The following is a 13,687-nucleotide window of genomic DNA, read 5'->3' as shown; positions in this document are numbered from 1 at the left end:
AGCACAGGGATTCAGGCTTTGCCCAGGTCAGCAGCTGCTGGGTCCTATGGAGGGGTCACATGGAACGCCCAGCCCTCCTGCTACAGAACCCACCACAGACCCAAGAGAGTGAAGCCTGTTCTTGTCCTCACTTTACCTACTTCAGCACTTCATTAACTGATGAGTTATTTCCATGACATAAATACAGTGACAGCAGTAGTAATATTATAGTAACGTTGATAAATTGATTTCTGAAAGTGAAATTCAGAATGAGACCATGGAACCTTAGAAGAATGGATATTTCAAGAACTATTTTAGTTAAAATGGAGGAGAATGAACAATTCTTTAAAACAGGGCTATAAATTCAAATGCCTACAGGGACCAAGTGTGTGTCATTCTGGCAAAGAGAAGACATTTGGGGCAAGGAAGGCATGCAGTGATGTTGGAGAGAGCAAGCTTACCTAAAAGCATCCAGTGTCCTTTAAAAAGTGTAAACAAACAAACAAATGCTAAACATACCTCCCCAGTAAAATACCACCGCAGGCCACATGCCCTCTGGGCTTAACCGCTGCTTCAGAATTAAATTCTTATACTTGCTTTTAGGTACAAATTTCATAGACTATTAGCCATACCATTTCAAAATGGTTATGTAGTGTTTAAGTCTGATGGCTCGATTACACAATTAGTAGGAAAAGGTTTAAACTGTGGACTGTTAAGTAAATCCTATTTGGATTTTCATTTCCTCAAATGACCTTTCCAGCTCTAAAATTCTGTAATCTTTTGATAACCTAACTCATAGCAGTTTTACTTTTCCTTTCTAGACATGATGGAAATGTTTTAAAGCCCAGATACATATTTGGAGCACACACTTTGGAGCACAATTACAGAGATGCAGTGTGTAAGGTCTGCATTACACTTGGCACTCCATTTTCAGCACCTGCTGGAAATAGTAGTTACCCCCGCCCTCAGATTGGCATAATATAAATACCCAAACATTCAACTGTTTTTAAGAAATTTGCACAAGTTTTAGTTATTTATTATCTAAATCCTTGATCTGGGTTGAATGGCTATTTTGAGGTTTTTAACTCAGTTCTGGGAGTCGCTTTTCTGCATACAGAAGAAAACTTTGGGTAGCTCCACTTCTTCCATGTATGCTAGTTCAGTGATGCCCCCCCCCACCCCCGCACAGAGTCCCTTTGACTTACGTCCCCCCTTTGCACAGAAGTGCGTGTAAGCTTTGTTGGTGCCCTAACGGCGATAAGCATCCACTACCCTCAGTGTACCATGAACCCAGTACTACGTTTTGGGTTTGTCACACCGCTGAATTAAGGGCTCTGTGAGCTCTTAGAGGCTGTAATGATCCCATGTGATCATCCAGGAAACTGAGGCTGAGACGGTGAGTGGCAGCGCTGGGATCCCACTGACCGTCTGAGAGTTTATATAACCGAGTTAGATACAGAGATGAAAGCAGTCCCAAGGGAGTTATTTACCAGCAAGTGCTGAGTGCTCACAATGTGTAGGTGCCATTTGGAAGAGCATTCTACATAACTGCCTTCAACCCTTGCAGAAGCCCAGCAAGCTAGGTGCGAATGTTCCAGCTTTGCAGATGGGGAAATAGGGGCTCAGAAAATGTAATAAACATTACTGAGATCACACAGCTGGGAAACAGAGCTGCAGTTCATATCAGGGCCTTCCTGGTGCCCATGAGTGCATGTTCTACCACACCACACAATTTTTGAGAGCAGGTAAAGAAAGACGCTCAAGCTCACAGAGTGCACATTTAAGACCTGGATGTTTCAAATAAGGTAAACCAAGTGCACAAACCCCAGAACATGCCCTTTTTCTTGGACCACTGTTTTTTTTAAACTTAACAACAACTACTTTACTGTCCCTACTGTGTTAGTTATCGATTGCTGTGTAACAAATGAGGCCAAAAATTAGTGGCTTAAAAGAGCAGGCACTGATTATGTCCTGCAGTTTCTGAGTCCGGAATTTGGAAGGAGGTGAGTAGCAGGGCAGTCCTGGGCCCCTCACGAATCATATTCAGACTTGTAGGCTGGGGATGCAGTCATCCCGCCTGGGGCCGGAGGATCCACTTCCAAACCTGTCATACTGCTTGGCAGGAAGCCTCAGTTCCTCGCTGTGTGGGACTCAGCTAGGGCTGCTCTAGCGGCTGGCCTCCCCCAGAACAAATGATCCACAGGAGAGAGCAGACTATGGAAGCAGTCATGTCCTTGTGACTTAATCTCAGATGTGACATACTGTGATTCCTGCCATATTTTATTGGTCACACAGACCAATTCTGTTATATTCTGGGAAGGGACTACACGAAAGTGTGAATACAAGGACGCAGAGACCATTGGGGGCCATCTTGGAAGCTGGCTATCACACCAACCATAAATGGAAACCAGAATCACTTGCCAGAAATAGGTAGTAACCATAAAAATAAATACAACTCAAACAAAACAATGTTAAAAAAAATTCCAGCCGTCTTGAAGTCTTTTCTCCTATTAGGTAGAAGAGGAATTTACAAAGTGGTAGAAGAGACGCAGGAACTCCAAACTAACATGACTCACTGTCTTATCAGAAGGATTGACCAGGAGTGACTATAAGTGATGCATGTCCATGTCTTGTAAAATAGTGCCCACTAGTTGAAACTCCTCCTTTTATAGATAAGACACAAACAGACTTGCCCAGCTTCACAGTAATAGCCAGAAAGGACTAATTTTAACTTATTTAAATTATTGATCGGTGTCCCCCTGATCCAGTAGCTCAGATTCTTTAGGACAGTGATGTTGGGGGATGCTTACAGGGTAGAACTGCTTTATATTTTAACTGCTCCAACTATGGATGCATCCATTGTTCCTACTTTTGCTTTAAAGAGGTGAGGATGGCTGGATTAGTGCTTCCATTTCCTGTCACCCAGAGAAGCCACGAAACATGCATGACACCGAAAGGAATGGAAACAGCTGGTACAGACATTTGGCCTTGGAGGGCAGCTCTGGAACAAAGCTCAACTGTAGGCCACTAGTCACCTCGGTGGCCTACTCCTTACACAGACTGGAACCTGATACAGTTAACCATGTCCCCAAAATACATGCTTAATAGCATGGTGATTTTTCCTAGGGATGTGAACAGAGTATGTTTCCATCCAAGTCTTAGACTGTCTCATGAAGGAAGGATCCTTACGCAGAAATCAGAACGAGGTATATTCAACCTAGTGACTTGATAATGATTTTTCTCTTTTCTCTAAAGGTGGTTTCTTCTTGAGAAATGTTCTGTAGTTCTGTGAATACCATCCCCTCTAGTGTGAGATTCATGGACTCTGAGTTGCCCAGGGCTCGTGTAGCTGCATGGGTCTTGTGCAGGAGGGTCCTTTCAGAGTTTCTGGCAGGCCAGATCCTCAGAGTTTCCTTCAACATTAAATAACCAGATTAAAAGAAAAGTACAAGACTGTGCATTTTGCAGTGGGTAAGGGTACACAGACTTTTGGTCTTCTCCTGTTAAATTTTTTTGCCAGGTGAAAACTGCACTTCTGCCTCTTAGCGCATTCTTAAATCCTAGGTGCCAGAAGATTTTAGACAGCAACAAATGTAAATATTTGGGGTCAGTGGTCAATTCAAATATTCTCACATTCTAAAAGCATGTAAACGAATGAACAAGTACCCATCAGATCCATGTACTAGTTAGTTGGCCAGTGGTGTGATTTCCCTAACTAGTTGCTGGCAGCCTTCCCCTTCAAGATGAAGTGTGTGGCACCTGTCACTTAGAGCTGAAGGGGGAGCACACTGGATTTTGCAGGTGGTAGCCTAATGCTGAATGAGAGTAATTTTCCATGTGGGACTCAGAGTATTTGGAAAGCAGTAACCCAAGTGAGAAGTCATAATGAAGGAGGGCTTACAGACATCCTCCGTAGCTTTTAAACTGTGCTTGAAAAAGTTTCTGCTTGTATCTCAAACGAGGTGGCCTTGGAGGGCGGTGCCTGGGAAGAGGCAAGAGGACGGTGGGTGGCCACGTGTTCTGTGCTTCTCCATCAGGGAGGTGTTCAGTTTGGGAAAATGTATCAGATGCTGCACTGAGCATTGGTGCCCTTTTCTCTATGTATATACTGCAGGTGACTTTCATGAACTACAATTATTTGTTGAACAGAGGAAGAGACTTTTTTAACCTGAGCTCACAGCTCTGTAAAGGCCATGTTAGCAAGTGCAACTGTACCTTTCTTAATCGGTGCCCATGGTCCTAGGCTGTGTTCAAGCCACAAGAGAAACGCAGCAAGTCTCCCCATAAAAATATCCTTTAAAACCTGGGAAATTTTGACAGTGCCTTTGTTTTCCATCTAGGACAGCACAATTATCTTTGTGCTGGAAGAAATGATTGTATCATTGATAAGATTCGAAGAAAAAACTGTCCAGCATGCCGCTATCGAAAATGTCTTCAAGCTGGAATGAACCTGGAAGGTAATGTAAATGCCTGAAAGAAATGGTCTCTGCATGCATATAAAAATGCATTATTTTCCTTTTTAAAATAAAAGTAAGCAAAAGTAATTTAGTCATTACAATATATGTGCTTGACTAACAATTTTATTTGACTACCTTAAAAACTAGGAGTATTTATGAATATTTCATATTCTGCTTAAGTTTTTTCACCAGCTCTTATGGTGCGTACAGCCTTCATTATAGCCAGAATATATACCAAGAAAGTCAACTAGGTAACAATGACTCTGAAGCAACGTTACTCGTAGTTTTTTCTCCTCCCTTTCTGCAGCCTCCAAACTCTTCCCTAGAGTTAAAAGTCTTCCCTGTCAGATGTATTTACCTGTCCATTTTCCTCTCATTCACCTTTTACTTGGCTCTATAGCTGGAGAGAAGCAGATGGATGATAAATCTGCCCAGGGAAGTAACTCCTCAAGGAGGTACTGGGATGGGTTTGGTTTTCCTTTCCAAGTAAAGAAGAAACCTGAAACTAGTTAGAACTTTTGAGTTTCATATCCCTGTTTCTATAACAAGTTGTATAATTAACATTGATCTCATCATTTAAAAAACTTTGCTATGAAAGAAGTTTGGAATTCTGCTGTAGTTGATAATGCGAGGTCCATGAAGGTAGCGGTGGCTCTGGAGGAACCCACAGGCTTCGTACTTGGGATATTAGTACTTTCCTTCTCCAGAAGCCACCCAAGGAGGCAGGCCAGAGGCAGGCACTGAGCCTGACTGTCTGCAATGAAGGAGTGAACCGTCTACCGAGGTTGCAGAGTCTGTCCCAGAACAGCATGGCGTGCTGCAGAAGGGGCCAGAGCCCCAGGAGCACAAGGTGGGGTGCCTCATTCTGTCCTGGAAAGCTCCCTGGGCAGAAGCAACAATGAATCTGAAGTCTAGAAAAGCTAAGGAGGAGAAGTTAGGTAGAAAGGAAGAAAGGGAGGGAGGGCAGGAGGGAGGGCAGGCAGAGACAGCATCAGATTTGTACTTTAGAAAGACTCCTCTTGTCTAGGGAGATCAGCGGAACGACCCTAGAGGTAATCCAGAGAACACATCGTGATGTGGGAGGGAGAAGAGCAAGCATGTGGTTCCAGCAGAACGGAGACGGGTGCTGGTGCCGTCTAGCACGCACTATGCACCTGTTTTCAACTAATAGATTGCTGGGTCTGACTATGAAGAGTCTCATTCCCCAATTTCAGACAGATGAAGTGCGCCATGTTGAAGACAGTCATGATGCACCAGTCACTGAACCCAATGTTTTCTAAGTGTGACTATGTTGCTTAAACTTGACTGCAAAGTGCCAACACATTAAGCATTGATTTAAAGAAAGTGATAGCAGCCCATCTTCTTGTAGGTGTTACAGAAGCCGCAGAGATGAATGGCACATTCAGGTAGTTCATTTTCAAGGGCCACAGGGATAATTGTTTTGTTCTCTTTATTTCTGCCCTGATTTTACCGAGTTTCTATTTGCTGCTGTCTGACCACTTAAATATATTTTATTTTCTTTATATAAAACTTCACCTCCCTCTTACAACTCTGTAACAACTGCAGTGCCCTCCCTCACTAGAAGACAACCAGGGCAGCTGGGGACATCTCAGTTTCTGTTATCACAATACCATCACTGCCCTTTCCAATCAGATTTATTTTAAATGTAAGCATACAGTTGAGACGGAGCTGCAGTTTCTCAAAATACTATTTAAAAAAAAATACATTGTATGCTTTTATAAGATGTCAATATAAGATATGAGAATAGTGGGGAAACCAGCATTTGTTAAGAGCTACTTTGTGCTAGTCTCTATCCTATCTTCTACTCACAGACGTTACCTGAGATCCTTACATTATTAAGAACACTTTGGAGCAGGACCAGATTGACCTCTGTCCACTTCTCCATATTTCTGGTTTGTTACTTAAGAATGTATCAGTTACTAGGTAGAACGTACAATACATGATAACAATTTTAATTATAAAAAACTGGAAGGCTTTTTAAAAATCTAAATACATAGAGGTTTTCTTGTGTGGTTTTAATGTGAAAGTCTCATTTTTGTCTTTAATTATTCCTGTATATATAAAACCTTTATTTGGAGTAGGTATGTGTCTGTGCCAGAATTGTTTGGCAGAGCATAATAGAGTGGACCCGTGAACAAATGCAGGTTTGAATTGTGCGGGTCCACTTAAAATGGATTTTTTAAATGTATTTTCTCTTCTTTAGGATTTTCCTAATGAAATCTTTTCTCTGGTTCCTTTATTGTAGGAATGCAGTATATAACAAACAGAATGTACAAAATATGTGTAAATCAACTGGTATGTTCTTGGTAAGGCTTCTGGTCAACAGTAGGCCACCAGTGACCTTTTTGGAGAATCAGTTATATGGAGATTTTTGACTGCATGGGGTTTGGCGCCCCTAACTCCCTCGTTTTTCAAGGATCAACCATATTGAAGAACAAGAGAGAGGGGTCAAGTGTTTCATTTTGTTAGTATTTTTTTTTTTTTACCATAATCTTTAGAAACATTCCCTTTCAGGATCGCCCCAAAATAACGCTGCAGAACAAGTCAGCTCTTCTCAGAGCCTGATTGATTCTCTCCATAAATGTACCTTAGTATCAGAAATGGTATATTTTGATGCTGTTGCCCCCATACCACGTAATTCTCCAGGTTTATTTTAAGGTGGCCCTTCTCGATGCTGGCAATTGAGTACAGATAAATCCTCAATGTTTTACTTCATTTTAGGGTGTGTTGTAATCATTCCAAATTACAGCTTTATTTTTGGCATAAAGAATCACGTGGAACTTAAAGACAGGGAGGTTTTTGACATGGATCAGATTTCATACCTAATATTTTTAAGCTAAATTTTAAACTAAGATTTCTTTCTTTATATTACAAAAGGAGGGGAACTATCAGACTCAAGAACACTTCTGTAGAAATCAGATGCTGACAGTCTCTATGCTCCAAGGAGTCAGGAACTTGGTATCAAGTAAAAATCTTAGTCAAGTGCTTAAAAATAGTGGTTGCTGAAATAATTCAGTTAACAACTTCTTACTCAGGTTATATGAAAACATACTAGTACGCACTCTGGCTCTAGTCAATATTTTTGAGCTTTATTCAAAAACATTAGTTCTCTCAGGGCTATAGATAAATTGTAAGAAACTAATTCTATACTAAATACAGAAGATTTTTGAAAATCCGCCAGCCTGTCACTGTCCTTCACCCTGTTCTCATATGCAGTGTAGGGGTTAAGGTGTGGGGAATGGGGGGTGGTCTTTAGAGTACTGTCTCAGGGCACTGATTTGGGATGAAGTACTTGCCACGATTTTGAAATGTACCTTTGGTGTTTGTTTAAAGTGTTGCCTTATGTTAGGTGTAGTAGCACTTTCTTTTTTTTTTGTTCTGTTTTTTAAAGATTTTATTTATTTATTTGAGAGAGAGAGAGAGAGAAACAGCATGAGAGGGGAGAAGGTCAGAGGGAGAAGCAGGCTCCCCGCTGAGGCGGGAGCCTGACGTGGGACTCGATCCCAGGACTCCGGGATCATGACCTGAGCTGAAGGCAGTCGCCCAACCAACTGAGCCACCCAGGCCCCCAGCACTTTCTTTTTTAAAGTTGATCACTCCTCTCTCCAGCTGTACTATCTACATTCAAAATACTCTAAAGCCAATTCTACCACCAGTGGAGGTAATGATGCCTCTGTAGTACTTAATGGGAGCCACCAACTGTTCTAAACCTTTTACATATTTTAATTGATTTAATCCACAGCCACCCTCTGAGCGAGGTACCAATATTACCCTCACTGTAGAGAGAGGGAAACTAAGGCCCAGGGAATAACTAGGAGACCCCACCAACTGCGTGACAGAGCCAGGGTTTAAATTCTAACATGCTGGCTTCAGATTTATGGTCATTACTACCACACCATACTGTGTTTTCAGTAGAGTGTGATAAAATAAAAATAGCTCTGTCATGATCCTTTTTTGTGTTTTGAAATGTTACGTGAGAATTCTTCAATTTCTCCCTATCTTATTCAACACAGTACACAATGGGACCATTCTGTCATTTTAAGGACAAAGAATCTAACAATTATTAATTTTAAAGGTGAGGAATATTTACTTTTGTCTTAGCAAAATGGGTTGTATTCCTGATTAGTGAGGCAGATACATTTCTTCTTTCATATAAATTCTGTTCATTGCCCTTCCTTGGATCTCTGAGTACTTTCTATTTAAGAGTACTCTCTGTTGCCTTCAGCAGCATATGGAGTTAAAAAGAAACATTCTCATTTGTAACTTCAAGAATATGAATCTGTATTATAATCTGATTACACTATTCCATACTAAGAGTTAGAAGATAGCTTTACTTTGTACATATGAAAAAGGATGCTTTAGGTTTATGGAATCATCAATATAAATCTCTTACAAAAGGGCAATTTCCCACTAATATATGAAGAAATGTAAAGTTTTTTCTTCATCTCCCCAAATGTTTCTAGACTCAACAACTCTCATGTAAACATAAAAACCGGACATTTCTGCTGTTGGAGTTACTGCTTCTAGCATAGGATCTGCAATGTCATCATAATAGTTTCTTGAGAAGAAGGGCACCCTGTGTGAAGTTATCAGTAATATAGCTCTATTCCTTAGTACCATAATTTAGGTTAACCCAAAGCCCCAGTATCTAGTCTGCTATTACAAGCTTGGATTCTTTCTTTCAAATGCTAGTGAAGTACTGCCTTACTGAAGCAATGAAAATTTCAACTTTGGAGGGAAAGTGAGATAGAAATTAATTCATGCAAGAATCTAGAAGTGCTTTGTTTAGATTGCTTTAGCACGATATTGAAAGACACTTAATTTTATATAAAGGCTAACCAATGAAGAATTACCCGGCTTCATATACAAATGGGTTCCTCTTGACTCTTTGCCTTCTCTTCTTCCATGTCACTTTATAATTGATAGTTTCAGAAATTAAAATACTTCCTGAAGAAACTCTGCCACCCAGACCTTCCCATTAGAACTCATTTCTTGTGTATTTTTTTTAACACCCACAGCTCGAAAAACAAAGAAAAAGATCAAAGGAATTCAGCAGGCCACTCCAGGAACGTCACAAGAAACTTCTGAAAATCCTGCTAACAAAACAATAGTTCCTGCAACATTACCACAGCTCACCCCTACGCTGGTGTCCCTGCTGGAGGTCATTGAGCCTGAGGTGTTATACGCAGGGTATGACAGCTCTGTCCCAGATTCGACTTGGCGGATCATGACCACACTCAACATGTTAGGTGGGCGGCAAGTGATTGCGGCAGTGAAATGGGCCAAGGCGATACCAGGTAAGCCTCGGAAGGGGACTTGGCGAAGGTACAGAGCTCTGTATTGTCTTCAGCAGGGGCGCTCTGGCTCTGTCATCCAGGTCCCACAACCTGCCCTGTTTTCTCCTCCTCAGTTCTGGGGCCTGACCAGGGCAGAGGCCAGAAAGCATGGGAGTGGAGAGTTTATAATAAAACTTGTACACTGCTCCCTGCTTTTCAGATTGTTGCTCAGAGCCGAGTGATTTGAGGTCAGACAAGGTCCTGTCAGAACTAGAGTCACAGGATCTACTCAGAATTCCTTTTTCACCCAAATCTAGGGCAAGAACATGTAGAATACTTCTCAGAACTCCATTGGTTTTCCTTCAGTGTATCACTTTTAAAACTAAGGGTAAAATTGGTAAAAACCCGGTACGGTGACACTTTGTCAGGGTGTACTGAGCTCATCTCATTTTTAAGATCATATGATATTGAAGTCTCCCTGTTGGAACTTGGTGTGGAACAGCAGAGGTCCACGTCGGTGTCAGCCAGACTTTACAGCTGCAGATTTGACAAGCTTCTGTTCACTCTGATAGAGTAGAGACAGAGCAAGAATGAAGTACCCTGACTTCCTGTCATTCCTACTCTGTCAAGAGGGAAAGAGGTGTAACTATCAGGGGACATTTTTAAAACTAAATTCATTGAGTAATGTACCAAGTCAGGACTCAATTTGCTTAAATATGGAGAAAGTGACAGTAAGTTTTATTACATTGGATGCTATTAAAAAGCCCTTGTGGGCTTTGATCTGAATGTGTCAGATGACAGAGGAGAGAACTATGCCCCCTCGGTGCTTCACTTTCTCTGTCAGGGGTCCCCCCAAACAAGGCTAAAGTCCTATCTGATCTGTGGCAGTTCCCAGAGAGATAATCTTCTCTTTGGCGACTAGAGTGTTTCCTCTTACCTTTACTTCTCTTAATTCAGGATTCAGGAACTTACACCTGGACGACCAAATGACCCTACTGCAATATTCATGGATGTTCCTCATGGCATTTGCCCTGGGGTGGAGATCATATAGACAATCAAGTGGAAGCATGCTATGTTTCGCTCCAGATCTGATTATTAATGAGTAAGTTATTTGTGAGTCATTTTCCCTGTGTTCATAGGGTATTTTTAACCAGCTGATGTCTTCCTGATGGATTACTATTGTGATCATTCAGGACTGAATCAATTCTCTCAGGTTTCTTGAAACTGGGCAAACTTGAAATAGAGTTGCTTATCAATGCTTAATGGCAGGCCAAATGTGGATGTGGGGCATTATTATTACTGTCCAGGACATATTGAAAGGTACGTTTTTTAAGATTTATTTATCCATTTTAGAGAGTAAGCAGGAGGAGGGTCAGAGGAAGAGGGAGAGAGAGCATCTCAAGCAGACTCCCCGCCTAGCCCAGAGCCTAACGAGGGACTCCATCCCAGGACTCTGAGATCATGAGAGATCACGACCTGAGCCGGTATCAAGAGTCAGACACTTAACCTACCGAGCCACCATGGAGGGTACTTTTTAATACAGTTGGGGTCAACTCTGGGGTCAGTTGATCTCACTTTGAAAGGGGACAACTACAGATGAGGACATCTTTGCTGACGGGGAGGCAAAAGGATCCTTACGTCATGGCAAGGCCTACTCCCTGTTAGGACTTGGACAGTTTTTTTAATTGGGAGGGAACCAATCAAGTTTTCAGATTTTATACATGAGCTATTCTTGTGTCCACTAGGCCTCTGCTTCCTTCTGTGAAGTATTTGAGGCATCCCTTCCCCGGACCTCATTGTAGTTGTTTCCTGACTAGTTTTCTGCCTCCTGTGTGTCCTCCATCATGTTGACAATTTTTTTCTTACAAAAATACAGTTTGATCCCATTACATACCTCCCCAACACGCAGATGTCCTCGCAGTCTCCACCCTGCCCACCGGGTGCATACTCAGCATGGTTTCTGGCTTCCCAGAACCTGGCCTCTCTGTCTCTCTCACAGCATTCCCACTCAGAGGCTCTCAACTCAGCACCTTCTAAGACCTCTCTGCTGTATACCCCTAGCTCTGACCACTTTTCTACCTTATATTACAGTTTTCTGTGCCTACTAACTTACCTCCTTTATGAGAATGAAACCACAGAGTTCTCACACACATATCCATGGTCAGAGCAGAGTACGAAATGAAGATTTAATTGTGAGAGCTGGGGTACTTTTGACCAGAGGTCAGAAGAATCGATGAAACCTTAAAGCCCATTATTAGAGTAGTCCCTTTGCACCCGATATGAGTCGATCCATTCTGAGTAGTTTGTGTTTAGAACTGGATGCCGTATGAAGAGTGACAACTTTAATTATGTCCAGAATGGCAAAGAGTATGGAAATTTCTATCACTCAAACGGGATGTTTGGAGGAAAGAGAAAGGCACAGTTGGGAGCAAGGAGGAGAACCTCCAGAGATACTCTTTTTTATCTTTTGGGTGAGCTAGGCCCCAAAACAATGGGTAAAAGTTCCAGAAAAGCATCTGTTGGAGCAGTGTTAAATGGAAGGGCCTGCCTTACCATGTGGTAAGCTCACATTATTTTAAGTGTTTTAATAGAGACTGGATGATACTAGCTTCAGATATTTTTAGACATTCTTAGGCATTGTGAAAGAAGCTGCAAGTATTGGGTTAATTCTAGATTCAGAACACATCTTTATACTGCTACTAGGTCAGTCCAAGGCCACTTATCTGGCAGGATAAATACAAACTACCTAAAGCAGAAATTTCACCTTTCTGCTATCAGGCAAGTGAGCTGCATAAAAACCTAGTCCAGAAATCCTGGCTGAACTGAATCCTGAGTTAAAGTTGGTGTTCTTTCTCTATTGGTGATACCTCTCGGTGATAGGTGAGTCCCTATCGAGTGCCAGACACTATTTTAGGAGCTTGTGCTGTAATCATGAGCACAACAGATGAGGCCCCTGCTAACATTCCAGTGGGGAAATGAAATAAATAAACGAAATTATTTTGGGGAGCCATGATACAATAGTGTGACGGGGGGGGGGTGCATTCTACTTTAGATTTGGGGACCACAGAAGACCTCGGTAGGGAGCTGAGCACCAAACAGTACAGAAGAATGAGTCGTGTGAAAAGTAGGGGCTGGCAGAAGAAACGAGAGCAAAGGTTGGAACTCCCTTACGAGCTTGAGAGAAGTGGATCAAGCAGAAGCTTGTAGGCCAGGAAATGGAGTTGAAATTGTATTCCAGGAGCAAAAAGCAGCCAGTGGAGGCTTTCAAACAGAGGATAACATGGAGCATGCATTAGAGGGAACAGCGTGTACTTATTACATTCCTAGTAAGCCTGGTCCAGAGTAGCAGGGATCGAGCCAAACTTCCTGGCCGGTATGACTTACACTCTACCAGATAACGACCAGATTCAAATGCTGCCATCGAACTCTGGTTTAAATGAGCAACTGGTAAAAAGTGTTTACAATGGATTCCTGCGGAAATTAAGTACATAAAACAGTCTATGGCATGCACAACAGAAAACTAATTTCTCCAGTGTGAACTTAGATCATTCAGTACTCTTTTTAGGTCCTGTGGACCCAGGAACAAGTTTCCTTTCTCACCTATAGGGAATTAGCATTAATAGCAATAGTTAGAATTTCCTTTGTAAGTTCATAGTTGTGTAAAATAAAACAAGTGTACTTTGGGGGGAAACTAACTCAAACGCTGGTGTTTGTCTTTCACAGGCAGAGAATGACCCTCCCCTGCATGTATGACCAATGTAAACACATGCTGTATGTTTCCTCCGAGTTACAGAGGCTTCAGGTCTCTTACGAAGAGTATCTCTGTATGAAAACCTTATTGCTTCTCTCCTCAGGTTGGTAGAACACCTCTTGGCTTCTAAAATTCACTTCTAAGTGTGTCAGAAGTATGACATGTAAACGTGTAGAAACAGAGGTGTGTTCGTATACATCGCA

At 41.9% G+C, this 13,687-nt stretch overlaps 1 protein-coding gene across 6 annotated transcripts in view; it reads left to right on the top strand.

Moving 5' to 3' along the window:
• Positions 1-13,687, top strand: part of NR3C1 (nuclear receptor subfamily 3 group C member 1) — a 124,850-nt gene that overhangs the window by 97,865 nt on the left and 13,298 nt on the right. For all 6 annotated transcript variants that reach the window (XM_088023302.1, XM_088023303.1, XM_088023301.1 and 3 more), the window contains exons 4-7: positions 4,320-4,436; positions 9,476-9,754; positions 10,691-10,835; positions 13,457-13,587. In XM_088023302.1, coding sequence (XP_087879428.1) covers positions 4,320-4,436; positions 9,476-9,754; positions 10,691-10,835; positions 13,457-13,587 — 672 coding nt within the window. The remainder of the gene's footprint in view (positions 1-4,319; positions 4,437-9,475; positions 9,755-10,690; positions 10,836-13,456; positions 13,588-13,687) is intronic.

The sequence above is a fragment of the Eumetopias jubatus genome, unplaced genomic scaffold (genome assembly GCF_037043125.1).
Source record: "Eumetopias jubatus isolate StellerSeaLion01/CBP00866 unplaced genomic scaffold, mEumJub1_p1.0 scaffold_5, whole genome shotgun sequence".
NCBI classification, from domain to species: Eukaryota; Metazoa; Chordata; class Mammalia; order Carnivora; family Otariidae; genus Eumetopias; species Eumetopias jubatus.
The sequence above is the reverse complement of the archived record's forward strand: the minus strand, read 5'-3'. Positions and strand labels throughout refer to the sequence as shown.